Source organism: Zonotrichia leucophrys, chromosome 5 (assembly GCF_028769735.1).
Source record: "Zonotrichia leucophrys gambelii isolate GWCS_2022_RI chromosome 5, RI_Zleu_2.0, whole genome shotgun sequence".
Taxonomy (NCBI): domain Eukaryota; kingdom Metazoa; phylum Chordata; class Aves; order Passeriformes; family Passerellidae; genus Zonotrichia; species Zonotrichia leucophrys.
Window position 1 is genome coordinate 46,385,423 of NC_088175.1, and position 15,442 is coordinate 46,400,864.

The following is a 15,442-nucleotide window of genomic DNA, read 5'->3' on the forward strand; positions in this document are numbered from 1 at the left end:
ATTTCATCATTTTTACTTAGCAGAACAGCCTTAACATCTAATTACAGGAAAAGCAATATAATATACAGCCTAAGCGTGCCTTTGCTGCTTGCCAGAGCTCTCATTAGAGCTGCTTGGAGCAGTGCATATTTATAAAACACATCCCTGTTTACACACTGGTGTTTACTCACCAGTTCTCCTGATGCCCAGCCAGGCTGGGGTTGGGTACCTGTGAGCACCCACACCTGCCAGTGCTGACCTCTGTTTGCTGGTTCAGCGCTCCCAAACCTGACCTCTGGAAAACGAGGCACAGGAGGTGGAAGTGGAGAGCGGGAGGGCAGAGAAGAGGAGATTCTCTGCATATGATACACCTGGTGTGAAGGAAAGCACAGCCTCTACCCCAGTGCAATTCTTCCTGCGGTCAGACTGCGCACAGCAGCTTTCCTCTGGGCTGCCTCTCTTTGGAGATGTGTATCTTGCAGGGCCTGGGAACACCTAGCAGGGGTACAAAGCCCACCTTTGCACGTCTTGCCATCGAACTGGAGGGTGAAGCCCACGGGGCAGCTGCAGTGCACTCCGGTGGAGGTGTCCTTGCAGGTGCGGTCGCAGCCGCCGTTGTTCACCGCGCACGTCTCTGCAGCGAGACAGAGCTCAGGGAAACCACAGTGGCACCAGGAACACCATGGGACACAAGGCACAGCCCCAACACACTGCTATTCAAACATTCAGCCCAGAACACACCAGCAACGGCTAAATACATGTGTTGGCAAAATCCCTGCCTCAGCCACTTCCAGGCTTTTTGTGGGAACCCTACAAACCAAAATGCATTCCATTTGTGTCTGAAACACAAATCCCTGCTCCTTGGTGATGAATCTGTTACTGCCAGTCAGTTTCCTTATGCCCACAGTGGATTCTGGCTGATCCCCTGACAGTTCTCACCAATGAGACACCTGGTCACACTCAGCACTACTAAATGAGTTTTCTTGAATCCCTCCCAACTCCTCTTCCCTACTGCCTGTGCTCCCAGTCATGGTGGGTAACACTCCCATGAGCATTCCCTCAGCCTGGGAAACCAGGTGCCATTCCCACCAAAGTTTGTTCCTCTAACTCACTAACTATCCTTAACAAAATCCCTCCTATGCAAACCATGCCTAAACCTCACCAAACCTTGCTAGTGAGCACTCCTAAAACACAGTCCTTCACATCCAACCAAACAGAAATAATCACACTTTTTAAAATTCATCCTCTTGTCATCAGTCTAACCACCTCAATCAGTCTAACTGACTGGACAAATATAATTTTACATGGCATGTATTGATTGAGAGAGCTGCAAAGAACGCTTTTGTATGTCTGCTTTTTGAAATTTACTTTCTAGCTCTGTATCCTCATTTTCTACAGCATCAAGCATATGCTACTTATTGTCAAGTTTTGAGAGTTTTACTGATTTATTCCCTCCCAGTCTCTCATCTCACATGCAGTATTGGCAGGCTGTATCCAATCTCCAAGGGAAGACAGAGTGCATCTTCTTTCTTCCTCTGTCATTCTTTTTTTTTTTTTTAGTCTGAACACTAGTGAATAACATTATTTCCTGAAGAGAGAGTGGATCATCTTAGGCAGAATTCAGCCCAGAGCTGAAGGTTCCATAAAAAAAACCAAAAAAGCCCCACACTAATTCTTCAGCCTAAAAGGTTTCAACAAGCAGCAGAATTATTTTGGAGCAGCACTTTTACCCATAAGCAATCGTCGCTTCACTCTCTTGTCCACATCAGCTGCTGCTGTGGTGTTTCCCTCAGAAACTTCTACAGCAGCTTCTTCCCTCTCTGTAAGAAACATGAAAAAAGCAAGTGAGTAAAGGTGCCCTGACTCATCTGACATCCAACACACACAAACGGCTCCATCACACACTGAATCAGGGACAGTCAGAACTGACCAGGCAGAAATAAGTTATTTTTCAAGAGCAAGTAGTAATAAAAATCATGAAGACCCTTCAGTCAAAACCATGAGAACGCTTTGCTTTTGTGGCTTCCTTACAAGTCATGTTTGCTTCAGTGTCCTTAACAAAACAAAAGATGTGCTACAGATGTAGTGAACAGCAGCAAGATGAAAGAGCTGACGGAGCTGCTCTGTTAGGAGTGCCCTGTCATCATCCATCGTGGGCTAATTACAACAACCAGCCAGCCATGCCTCAGCATTTGATTTCAATCAACAGACAGCAAACTCTCCCAGAGGCTGCAAGAGTTTATAAATCTTAAGTGCTTTCTTTACTGGATAACTGCCTTGCCAAAACTACACATTAATTGATTTCAGAGTCCCAGTTTTTACAGACGTACTCCTTGCTCACACTACTGAAGAAACTGAACCCAGGATATCCCACTGCTTTCGTTAGTGACAGGCCTCCTGTTTCAGGGGGACCAGTGATAATTACAGGTTGCAATAGTATTAGGTAGCTACTTAAACAGGGAAGCATAACTTGCCTGGACCCAACCAACTCACCCATGTGCTATCAGGTTCCTTAATTTTGAACTCCTTGACATTTTCTAGCCATACCATTATGAGGAGCACTAATCTTGCCCACAGAGCAGCACCACACCCCCTGGGGCTGGGGATCCCCAGCAAAGCCCTTCCCTGCAGTGCATACTGACCCAGGCAGGTTTTGCCATCCAGGTGCATGACGTACTTGGGGTGGCATCCGCAGACAGGCCCGTGCTCAGCATCGTCACATGTGTGCTGGCAGCCCCCGTTCCCGTGGTTGCACGTCACTGGGGAGAAAACACAGGGCACTCTCACTTCCAGCACCTCTGAGGGACCCTGGGCAGTCCCACTGCCACCTGAGCATCCCATGCAGCCCTGTCCTGAAGGGCTCCGAGACAGTGAGACACTACACAGCTCCCTCATGGAGCTGAACTTCCAGGTGTTATGAGTGATGGCACAAGTCCCAAACTACAGACACTACAGCAATCAACAGACTTGTGTGACAGTACCCAGAAAAAAACACCAATTCTGGTTCAGTTCAAACACACACAGCTCAGGTGTGCCATGTTAGCTAAAACACACCAAGCCCCATCTCACTGTTCCCTTTGGGAACCATAAGCACATGCAGAATGTTGCCTACAAATGCAGCTCCTCTGGTTCTTGGACAGCTCAAATCCCGGTCGGCATTCACAGGCAACTCCTCCTTTGGGTGTTTCTCTGCAGATGTGGGCACAGCCATGGTCTTTGTTCATGCAGCTCATGCCTTCTGTAAAACAGGAAAGGTGCCAGAGCATCAGCACCCTCAGCAGCTCTGTGTGCAGGCAACAAGGTCACTGCAACACACACACAGACTGAGCCTCTGGCTCTGGGAAGGCTCTGCAGGGTTGGGACAAGAAGTTTCAGAGAGGAAAGGCAGTGAGTCCAGTCCTGCAAAGTCAATAACCCCAAGGTTTCTCCTTCTGTGATCATTTCTGTGCCTGTTATTTGACTACAAGGTCAAAGAGCAACATCCACAGATTTGTACAGCACCTGCATTTTCATCCAATGCTCTCACTTTTTACTTCTAGGTGTTCATAAAACCTCCTCATTCCTTTTACAAAAATGGCAACATCCAAGTCTAAAATGAAGTTCTTATTTCTCTGCTGAAAAGAGCAGCCTGCTGACACAGGAATGTTTAGAACAGCAATCACAGGGGTCATCCCAATTTCAATTCCTGGCTTACAGAGCAGATTCCCAGAGTTATAACCTATCTCAGCAGTGAGCAAGAGCTGAGTCCTATCTCAGATAAGGCCAACATGCAGATCGCACACATGCTGTACATAAATTATCTCTATCATTAACCATTTTGTTTTCAATTTTTTTCTGATTTCAGTACACACCACCCAAGATAACCTCACTGGGTATTATCACAGTGTTGTGTACTTCTCCTCACCTTCCCAGTTAGACAGAATTTAGTGCCAGTGTCTGCTTTAACCAAATGAAGAACCAGTGTGACACTAATGACTGGATTTCTTTCGCTACACCTCCTGCCATTTTTATCTCTGCCAGCTCATGCACAGCACTCAATTGCCAAAGTGCTTTTCTTGGCCTTTGCAAAAAATATCAAGTCAATTAAACAGGGAGAAATAGTTTCTAAAATTATTGCCAGAGCTTCTTTCCCCTTGCTCCATGGCTCAGTGCAAGCAATGTCTTTGCCATTTGCAAGACGGTGGTGCAGCCTGCACACACACAACACAACAACACCCAGCAGCTGGCTGAGTTACCCAACGGCATCAACAGACCAAATTAAACAAATAGGTGTGCTTTTAACAGAATACCACAGGGTTTTTATGGAGACCTCTACAAAACCAGGAAAGAGAAGACATCTGAATGCTGTCCTTGGGTGTACAGAGAGCACACCTTTACCATCAAATTCTCTGCCTGGGCACATTTGGGTCCTTTAAAAGGACAAGTTACACCAAAGTGCTCTTTCTTCCCAGTGAGAACATTCCATTTATGAAGACCAGGTGGAACATTCTTTGGCTACAAGGGCTCGTCCCACACCACCCCAGTGACCTTCTCTGGAGCTGAGCAGAGGCACAATCAGGAGCAGAACAGCAAGGGTGACCATGCTGCAGGAAAGGGACTGTCAGTTCCACACCCTATATATTTTTTAAACTTACACAGCCCTTTTTTCAGCCTTACTACCAAGAGAAGCAAACCCCCTGCATTGTGAGGCAGAGGTCACCATTATTCCATTCCACTTCAATTAGGTCCTTTCTCCACACTGCTATTCTCACCCCCTGGAGCACCAGCTACAGGACCCTTTCTCTATTAAGACAGCTTTAAGCAACAAAAGAATGGACACTGCAGAGCCCAGATTATTCTGCTCTGCTGGCTTTTTGATTCCTTTCCCACAGTGAGGGCTCTCCACAAGTCCAGCAAGACAATGAGGCTTCAAATCCTGCAGCACACAGGCACAGCCCAAGGAGCTCACAGGAAAGCTGTCACCCATTATTGTGTCAGTCAAGGAAGGAGACAACCCATGAGGCCACAAATTAGCCTCATTAGCTCTGGTGTTTTTGTCAAAGTCCTGCTCTTAAGCATGCAGCATGGTTTGGTCTGTTAGCTCAGAGGGGTTAGAGAGCATTAAGAGAATTAGCAGCTTAGTTTCTGTCAACAAAGTTATTCTTTTGTCTCTATTGAGCTACCAAAGGGGAAACTGCTCAAGCAGGTACTTTGGTAAAGTTCACTGGCACCAAACAAATGGTTTATATGCTCCATTTGGGATTGCTCCATTCTGAGGGAGCAGACTTCAATCAGGTCTCCGCAGAAAGCTCAAACTGTGCTTTCCAGACCAGGATGCATTTTAATAACAAGGTGTCCATTGTGGAACAAGGTACTCCACCAAACCCACCAAAATCTGGCTGACCTAAAAGGCAGTTTCATAGAGGATACTCACATCCACACATTCCAGCACTTACTTTGGGACTGCTCTTGTTTCCAAAGCTGGTAGATCTCTCTCAGCCCCGTTTTACAAGGTTGTATTATCAAAGAGATGTCTGTAAAGCCATAAATGCTGTGTGGCTGCAAACCCCTTGGTGCACACAAAGTCTCCCAGGTCACATTGTTCCAGTGCTATTGCAATGGCAGACTGTGCTCCACAAACAAACCCCAAGCAAATTTTGCTCAAATCTCCCCACACACTTCCCAGACACACAATTTCCTCTGCAGGAGACCCTGTCCTACTGACCCACGAATATCCTGGGATGGATGGCTCTGGATTGTCCCACTCAGCCAGGAGAGGTGACTCCAGTGCTTTCATGCTTGAGCAGACCCTGAGCCAGGTGGGACCTTTCTGATGACAGAACCTTCTTGAAGTTACCCAGGAAACCTGAGATCTGAGCACTCCTGTCACAGGCAAAAAAAGCCAGCAGCATTTCCCCACCAGGTGACACTAAATTAATCTCTTACATGGGTATGACCTGGGTTCAAATATTTGTATTTTTTTGCACAGAAGGTGTCAGGACAACATTCCCAACCTGCTAAGAGCATTAAGGCTCCATTTAGGGCAGGCTCAAGCAGGCATTCTGCAGGACAGAGAGAGAGGATGCAATGGGACAAAGAGCTACCAGACAGTCTGAGAGAACAGAAAAATGGTGAGGAGCATCAGCAGAGGAGCAAAGCAGGACATCCCAGGAGTGCTTTAGTCTTTCCTTGTGTTAAGGCAGCTTTTCCCCAAAGGTTCCCCAGCCATCCCTGCTCTCTGCAGCCAAGGCTCCAGGAGGGACAGCTGGGATGTGCCCTGTGTGTGAGTTCACACAGGATTCCACGGTGCCTTTCATCCCACAGATCCCCTCCATTCCCACCAATCCAGCCCAGCTATGACTGTGAAATACCACAAGGGAGAGGAGCAAGATTTGCCAGCCGGAGCAAAGGCAGCCACAAAGATGCACCAGGTATTTACTCACAAAAAATTCTCTTTTCCCTCAAGTTTTTATATTCCCTATTATGAAGCAAGTGGAGCCAGACACAAGGTGCACATGCATGGCTGCCCTGCCAGCTGCTTTAACACCCTCCCTGGGTAATTCCTTCTCCCACACACACGAAGAGCAGCCCATTCCAGCAGGAAAACAAGGATAAAAAAAAGGACTGTGCACAACCTCCCAGGACACCCTCAGTTCCTGTGGTTTAACCTCCAGGTCCCTCTGCTCTTGTGTGTTCAAATACCAATTTTGCAGCCCACAGGGAAGGCGTCCCAGGCTTTGATATATGGAAATTTTAATGGGGCTGGGAGACAAGGAAGGAAATATTCCCTCACTTTACAGGTAAGAAGCAAAACTGAATGGATAGTCTAGGCAGTAGGAGCCAAAATCTGCTTTGATCAATGCTGTGAGGTCTCAGAACCAGCAAAGTACAAACACTGAGCAATGCATACACGAGGCAGAGAGCAGAAATCCCAGAAATCAGCAGAAAAGCAGAGAACAAAGTGAGGGTGTCATGGTTTGAGCTTGGCACAGAGCCAGTGCTCCCCATGAAAATGCCTCACCCTGGTGTCTGCTGTGAGATGTGACCAGGAATAAGCAAAACAGGCTCTAACTTAAACATAAAAACCACTTTATTACTTAAACTACAGGGAAATAGGGAGAGACTATAAGGAAAAAAGAAGAAAAAGAATTGAAAACCTTACAAAAAAACTATTTTCTTCCTCCCCACCACCTGACTTTCTCAATCTAATACATTCTCTCAAAACAACTGCCCAGCTTTGGCTCCACACGTTAGTATACTCAAACTGCAGTTCATGAAGAGGAAAGGAGTCTTTCTTGTTCTATAGGCTTCTGGAAACACACTGAAAACTTCGGATGCTTCCTTGTCACTTCGGCACCGCCCGGGGAGGAAAAAAAAAGTCTTTTTGCCGCTTGTGACATGTTCCTTCTATGCCCAGTGCTCTCACCACTGAGACATGGATCAGAGTTGCTTTTAGGGTTGTCTTTCAAGGATGCCTTGTCTCACTCTAAAAAGGCACAGTCTCTGCTTTTGGGACAACTGTCCCCCCCATATTTTTCTAACCCCCTGGGGCCGGGGGGTCCCCACAAATGAACTCTCTTGGTTTTTGAGGCACTGCCTCCCCCTAAATGCAGTCTGTGTCACAGGAACAATTGAGTCTATGGCTACAAGAAAAAGTCTAGCTAAAAGGCTACTCTAAATCATCTCTCCCCATCTAATCATCTCTACAATCTCCGGGCCAAGTCATCTCATCTCTCATCTCTCTTTTTATTCAGCTTCGAGGAGGATTAGCATTTTTGTAAGGCTCTAATCATGCAAGAAAGGGTTAAAAGTTTTCAGTCTCTGTCTGTCGGTCCCGGAACGGCTCTCACGCACGCTGCCCACACGCTGCCGCTGCGGCCGGGCAGTCTCTCTCTTTCTCTTCCTGGCTGGCTGCTCTCCTGGGGGGAAGGGGGGGGGGAGAGGGGGGGCTGGCTGCCCGAGGGCTGACTCTCTGGGACCCTCCACCCTTCCATCCTCGAAGCCCCCCCCCGAAGCCCCCTCAACCCCATCTCTGTCTAGGCCCCGGGCCTACCACGTGGCTGGCCCCTCCCCCGCCCAGCAGCAGCGGGCCGGGCGGGGGAGAGAGATTTGAACTCCTCGCCCGACGATGTCCAAAAGAGGAAGTGCCAGGGCAGTGCCCTGCTTTTAACCCCTGTGTATTCTCGGAGGTGTGTCCAAACCCCACTGGCTACACCAGGTGTCAGTATGAAACCCAAAACTTTCATTGGTTTGACCACAGCTTCTCAGAATTCTCACTTCTTCCTGGTCAAACCATGACAGAGGGGAAAGATAAAGAAGTGAGATTTGGGTTACAACCCAAGGGAAAAAAAAAAGTAAAAAAAGGTGGGGAATCCTCAGCAGCACTTTACAGTAATGAAGGGGGGAGGGGGCAAGGTAGAAGGGAAAGAGTCACAGCACGGAACCTGAAAAAATGGCTTCCAAAGAAAGCAAAACAAGCACCAAAATGTTTTACTAAGAAGAAAAAGAATGTATCAGGCAAAATAGTGTGCTGAGGGTTTTTCTTAAGACTGGCTTTGATAAAGATGTATTTTATTAGATAGACTTTATGGGAAAAAAAAAATCCATCTCTTTGTCCTCTTTTTTTTCCTTTTCAAAGAAAAATACCTATGTTTAGTGGATGTTTGTTATTATGGAAAAAGGACCTTTTAGGGGAAAAAATTATTAAGAGAAATTAAATGCATCTTTAAGAAAAGAGACAGAATTCCAAAGGTACAAATATTAGTGACAGGGAATGCTGCTGCTGTCAGTTCAAGAGAGTAGAAGGCACTGAAGTAGCAGCAAGTAGGAAAAAAGAGTTTGAAGTGTTTCCTCTCTTGGCATCAGACAAGACAAGGAGTTCAAGCAACCAATTTCAGTGCTTAGAGAGCCCCTCCATGGGTGCACACAAACTCACAGCCCTGCTGTGCCTGGCCCAGCCCCTGCAGTGGCAGCCTGAACCAGACCCCTGTGGGACCAAGCCCAGGGCCAGAGGAGCTGAGGACACAAATTCTTAACCCAAACAGAAGATCAATTCAGCTCTGTCAGACAGCAGCCACCTCAGCACCCTCATCTGTGGATGGCCATATATGTCTACAAATGTTGATCTCTTCACTTTGGGGATTTTTAGAGTGAGATTTGTTTATTCATGCTCAGATTCCTCTTATAGTTATGCCAACAATAAGCCATAGATTAAAGAAAGCCTTGCAGCTCTAAGCACTTCTAACTGAGATTTTCACTGTACAGTTCAATGGACAACTCCCTGATCTGAGCAACCACTTTAAAGCATCCCCTGAGGGCATCCAAAATAATTTTGTTCCATCTGATGCCTAATCAGATATCCAAGACTCTGATCTCTCAAAGGTCGCTTCACAAAGGTTTCACTCAAAACAAAGCACGAGATTTGAATACCTTTGGGGCTGACAAACAATAAATCTCTCAGCTGAAACCTAAACATTCTACGGGGAATCTAAAAGGTATCTGAAGGCAGTGCAGCTCTTGCCCTGTAACTAAAGCCACTGAAAATGGATATTTGTGGCCATTCCCTGGGTTGGGGCAGAGTTTTGGTGCCCAGCAGAGCAGCAGGGAGCCAGGGTGCAGCAGCACAGCCTTCAGCAGGCTCAGCACCGCACACACAGCCAGCATCAAAGAGAGGAAGAGATGCAGCTCTTCAAAGCCACTTGGAACATCCTGACACGCTGCTCCTTTCAAAGGCAGCAGGACTCCAAGCCCTTCCCAGCCTTGAAAACCCTGAGAGCCCCTCAGAAGGGGTTTGTGGCTCTGCCTGCGGGCGGGCGGTACCTTCGGAGCGGTGGATGCAGGTGTGCTGGTTGTCGCTGAGGAAGAAGCCCTCCTTGCAGCGGCACTCGTAGCTCCCCACCGTGTTCACACACACGTGCTGGCAGCCGCCGTTGTTGAACATGCACTCGTCTGTGTCTGAGGGAGAGAGGGAAAGGCAGAGGTGAGCTTGGTGCCCTCACCATGGCACAGACAGACAGACACCAGCTCGGGCTGGAGGCACCCAGGCAGCTGACACACCCCTTGGTTTGTGATCCTCGTCCCTCAGGCCTGGGACACCATCACCCATCATCACTCCTGTCCTTGACCGACTGCAGTCAAGGACAAGAGCAAGGACAAGAGCACAAGTTCTGGGAGCAGTTTGAATCTTGATTTTGCAACAGACTCTCAACAACACCAGAGAACACAGAAGGGCTCTGCTTGCAAGAGAACCAACACAACCAAAGAGTAGAAAAGCTTCAGCTAAGCCTCTGAACAACAGGACGCCCATCCCAATCTCCAATTCTTTGGAATTTTACCCCTTAATAAGCACAGGTTTTTGAAACCATGAGTGCCAAATACTTCTCCTAGCTTAATTTTCAGAAATTTTTAGCAGGAACTGAAAAAAGTCCCTTAAAAACAGAACAAAACCTTGCTGAGGCAAAGCACTGGTCTCATTTGCAAATTCATCTGTAACACCATGTTTGCTCCCTGTTCTGTCCATTGTTCCTGGCTAATAGTACAATGTTTTTAATTTAACATTGTAGCATTTCTGGCAGAAAACAGCTGTCTTTAAAAAAAAAGAGGAGAAAGAGAGGCTTTTAGTAAGAAGCATAACATAGTATTACAACAGATTTAATGTCCACTGAAGGCAGTGAGTAAGGCAATTGGAGGCAAAGGAATGTGACCTGCTGGAGAAAAAGAGCGGCTGACATATCTCCATCACAAAGAAGCTGAGTATTTTAGAGTTCTGCAGCGATGTGAATGTGCAAACAATCATGAATAAACAGCCACCACGAGCCTTTAGTGCTACAGATTTGAACTCCAGCAGATGTTTCTGTCTTACAGACCTTGGAAAGCTTTCAAAAAAATCATCTCTTTCCAACAAGTAATTGTCTATTTGGCTTAAACCCAGGCACACAGCAGAGATCTTCAAAAATAAGGGTGAGAGGAGGGCAATCCTGGCGTGAACAAAGTAAATAAACAGATTAAGAGAAGATGTGATCCAATTTGCTGCATGCCAAAATATTTATTTAACGTTTACATCACAACTCAAAATTGGCACATCAGTGGTAAAAACCTCACTGTATGTCAATGACATTTTGTTTTGTTTTATTTTATAGGTCTGCCATGCAATGCTGAGCAGCTTCCCAGCCACATAGCAGGTGGGAGATTTTGGCCTAGGTTGTGTCAGTGGTCACAAAGAGTTCAGCTGAAGCATGCCCTGGGTACAAGGAGAATACACACATGGCCCTGGTGCCATTGTCAGGGGCAGTGTGCTCCTCCACATCCAGCCCTCCGTGGTAACCTCAGCTGAACTCCACTCTGTGCTTACACAAACGCAAAAATAAGATGGATGTTCTGTTATTTTAAAGCATCCGCAGATATTTTGTTTCCTTCTCTACTTTATTGAGATGTTTGGAAGTTGGGGAGTTCAGCCTCTCCTCCACCTACACTGCAGAAAGCTGGGCAGGCAAGCAGGTAAAACCCAACACAATCCCACTGAATACTCCAGAGTTTCCTGATTTGTCCCTGCAGAAGACACAGTCTGGGGATGGTGTGACCCCCAGCTGATGTGCCACACACCAGTGGGAGCAGCCAGCCAAATTAACTGCAATTATTCAGGAAGGGCAAGGTTCCCTCTGACTGCCCTGGGTGTGGAGGTGTGTCCAGCACATCCACAGGAGTGCAGCACTAGAGGGAAACTGAGCCATCCCTGGAAAAGCAAATGGCACAGGGTGAGCACACAGGGTGCCCAGGAAGCAGGACAGCTCCACCAGCTTGAGGCTCAGTCCCTCTGCTCTTCAGTGGCCTCCATCACACACACTCCAAATCATCCTCTCCTTTTGGGAATACTCAGAGTGAGAAGCCCCCACATTACAAGACAACTGATCCTAAGCTAACTGTGGGACAGAGAGCACAATGATAGCACATGTTCCTTTATATAAACTCATTTAACATCATAACAGATGGCATTTGGCACGGGGGGAAAGAGCCACACAAGGATGATACCTCAATACCTGAAAATCCTTAGACTCACGAGCAACATTTCCTCTCTGTCTGCACTGAGTGAGCCCAGGAGACGGGCAGGTGTTGCCCAGGGGTGTGTTCCAGCATTCCCCACCCTGCCCCTGAGCACACCCCTTACCCAGGCAGTTGTGGCCATCGTGAGCCAGCATGAAGCCGTCGTAGCAAGTGCAGCGGTAATTCCCTGGAATGTTGAAACACTCGTGGACACAGCCCCCATTGAAGTCGTTGTCACATTCATCAATGTCTAAGGAATAAAGCAAAAGTCAGTATGATGGATGCTTGCCTGAGTGTTATAGACAGGGATGTGACTGCCTAAATGTGAGCAGCAACTGCTGTCCAAAACGGTTATTGTCTTGCAAACACACTATATTTAATGCATTTCTTGCTGAATGACTGAGAAAACGCCCTGAAACCCCCTGGCAGCTTTACCTTATGCTTTTTAAGGGCATAAACAACAAACTCATTATCAGGCTGAGTGAAATGAACAGGTGAATATCCATGCAAGGTTTGCCTCTGATTTTGTAAACAGGTGACAAAACAATCCCTATTTTGATTTAAAAATCATCCTTGGTAATTTTCAGTGGCTCTATTTTCTCAGAAATGCTCCATGCTGGCACAGAGAGAGCGCTGTGCTCTGCTCCCTTTACCTTCACATTTCCTCCCCTCGCCAGTGTAACCCATTTTGCACATGCACTTGTACAGCTTCGGGGTGTTCTGGCAAATAGCATCTGGGTGGCAGTCATCCAGCCCCAGGGCACACTCGTCCACATCTGTGAAAAGACAGCAGGCTCAGGAGGGATGTCAGCAGCAGCAGGAGAGCAGGGCACGGCTCCTGAGCACATCCCTGAGGGGATGACAAGGCTGAGCATCTCTTGTGGTGCTCACAAGAATATTGTGTGGTTTTGTGTGCCAGGACAGAAACAGGCAGAGACAGCATCTGCGCTTCAATTTCTGGCATATTCTACCTGCACATAGATATATTTGTATGCAATTCAGATAAGCCCAAGGTAAGCTTTTCTGCACATTTATAAATGCACCCAAAACAAACTCATAAAGGTTAGATGCTCTGTGAAATTCAGCTGATAGGTTCACAGAGATTCATCACAGATTGTCAATCTTTCTGATTAAAGGCAGTCATTGAAAGAGTTAAAACATTAAAAACAAAAAACAGTCACTGAAAGAGTTCTTGATCACATCCATGCATCACCTGCAGGAAGCCCAAGGATTTTTAAAATAACAAGGGGAGAGGATTGAAATGCGCTTTCAAAGTCACCACCAACAAGTTAAAAGACTGACTTACCATTAAACAGATGTATAATCGTAAAATATTATTTTTTAATACAAGAATAGTGTCTGGGCAGCAGCATTGCCAAATCACCTGGCCAGCCATCTCAAAGCACAGGAAACTGAAGCAAAATATCCAGGTGGAAACTTCAGAGAAGAGGAAATGAAGAGAAAGGGAAACACCAACAGGAAGAAGTCCTGGAGATGAAGAAGTGTAGACAGAAGAGGAAGAAAAGTTACAGGCAGCAGAAGACAGACATCAGCACAAGCTTTTCACTCAGCAGAAGAAAACTGAAGGATGGAAACAGGAAGATTTCCAGCAACTGGTTAAAAGGGAGAATTGTAGGAGCAACACCCTATGCAGGTACAAAAAGTGCCTCATAAAACAAGAAGTAGTGCATGAGTATCAGCAGAAAGCAACTACTTCAATAGCCAGCCACTTTTTATGGTGGGGATCACTTTCCAAATGGAAACTTCAGCCAGCACTTCTCCCATTTACAATTATAGCATTCATCCTGCTCTTTTTTTTTTTTCCTTTCCCCCAATCACAAAATATGCCTGTAGGTACAGCAGCAGCTGCCAACTGCAGAAAGTGTTCACTTGGTTTTAACTCCTAATGGGGTTTGGCAGTGGGAAACGAGGCAGAGAGCCAGTGCTAGCGCAGCCGTGCCTGCCTGGCTCTCAGGTGCACACAGCTCCAGGGATGGGGTCCCAGACACTGCCACCAGCAAGAAAGGAGAAGGTGCAAACAGTGGGAAGCAGCTGGGAAGGGCAGCAGAATCGGCTTCCTCTCAAAGCAGAGAAGTCAAGCCATTAAAAAATATGGGAGGCAGGGAATTGAAGGAGCAAATCATGCAAGGAAGGGTGCGGGCAACAGCTGAGGGGTCTCCAGCTAGTGGGACTCCGGTAGGTGGGGCAGACAGAAAGGATGGGCAGGAAGGACAGACAGAGGGCATAAAGGAGCACCAGCCACACTGTGTGCCCTCGACACCTCAGCTCCCCCCTGCCCGAGCCAGGGGCACAGAGCTGCCCCGGCAAGAGGGGTCCCAGGAAACACCCGGCAAGGAGGGGCTTCCCTCTAGGGCAGGACACAGAGACAGGGAGCAGATCTCGTGGCAGCTCAGCTGGGTTATCTTTACACCGCCCCTCTGTGATCTGCAGCGTGCGGTAAAGAAGCGCAAAAAGAAGCCGCATCACTAATGCATGCAAAGGCGTGGAAAAGAGAGCTAGGAAAAATCCGTAGGCACAGAGAGCGAGATTTCCCCTTACGGTGACAGCATCCCGAGCCCAAGAGAGATCCTGCAGGAACGAGACTGTGAGCAAACATCGCAGCCTTCAACTTGGCAGGAGGCGGCGGCGGGAGAACCCCGGGCTGGTTCCGCGGGGTCCGAAGGCAGCTCCGCCCGCGGCACACACCATCCACACCCCGCTCCCCAGGTGCCCGTCCCGGGGCTCTCCCCGCTCCCGGGACAGCGGGAACCGCCGGGAAAGCGGCGCTGGCAGCACCCGCGGAGCCCGAGCGCCCTGCGAGCAGCCCGGGCACGGCCGCAGCTCGCACCGGCACTGGCACCGGCCCCTTCCCTTGGCCGCCGGCCCGGAGAGGAGCCGGGACCGCGCGGTGCCCACGGGGGGAGCCGCGGTGCAGGGATGGGGCGAGCGGGGGCCGGGACCGGGCAGGGTCTGAGGGCATGGACCGAGGCACTCACCGGGCAGGGACCGGGGGCATGGACGGGGGCGGAGGGCACTCACCGGGCAGGGGCAGGGACCGGGGGCACTCACCGGGCAGGGTAAGGGACAGAGGGCACTCACCGGGGCGGAGGGCACTCACTGGGCAGGATAAGGGACCGGGGGCACTCACCGGGCAGGGGCAGGGATCGGGGACACTCACCGGGCAGGGGCAGCGCGGCGGGCCCGGCCGGCGCGGGCAGCAGCAGGAGCAGCAGCGGCAGTGCCCTGGCCCCCGAGGCGCCGCGGCGGCCGCCGGACCCCATGGATGGCGCTGCTGCCGCTGCCGCCGCCGGGCGGGAGGAGGCGGCGGCCGAGGGAGTGTCTGGGGCGCCCGGCCCGCCTCGCACTGACAGCGGGCGCGGGGCGGCGAGGGCTGGGCGGGCCTCCCCTCCCTGCCCGGCCCAGCCCTGCCCCGCTGCTGCCCCGG

The 15,442-nt window shown here is 48.9% G+C and overlaps 1 protein-coding gene across 4 annotated transcripts in view; it reads right to left on the minus strand.

Annotated features, from left to right (window-relative positions):
• SCUBE2 (signal peptide, CUB domain and EGF like domain containing 2) overlaps positions 1 to 15,442 on the minus strand; it is a 42,856-nt gene that overhangs the window by 23,573 nt on the left and 3,841 nt on the right. For 2 of the 4 annotated variants that reach the window (XM_064715076.1, XM_064715073.1), the window contains exons 1-8: positions 15,176 to 15,288; positions 12,651 to 12,773; positions 12,122 to 12,247; positions 9,778 to 9,912; positions 3,092 to 3,217; positions 2,622 to 2,738; positions 1,710 to 1,799; positions 497 to 613 (exon numbers count right to left, since the gene is read on the minus strand). In XM_064715076.1, coding sequence (XP_064571146.1) covers positions 497 to 613; positions 1,710 to 1,799; positions 2,622 to 2,738; positions 3,092 to 3,217; positions 9,778 to 9,912; positions 12,122 to 12,247; positions 12,651 to 12,773; positions 15,176 to 15,278 — 937 coding nt within the window. In that variant the 5' untranslated portion in view covers positions 15,279 to 15,288. Of the gene's footprint in view, positions 1 to 496; positions 614 to 1,709; positions 1,800 to 2,621; positions 2,739 to 3,091; positions 3,218 to 8,011; positions 8,190 to 9,777; positions 9,913 to 12,121; positions 12,248 to 12,650; positions 12,774 to 15,175; positions 15,289 to 15,442 lie in introns of those variants that run through there. The other 2 variants (XM_064715074.1, XM_064715075.1) reach the window with 2 other exon arrangements.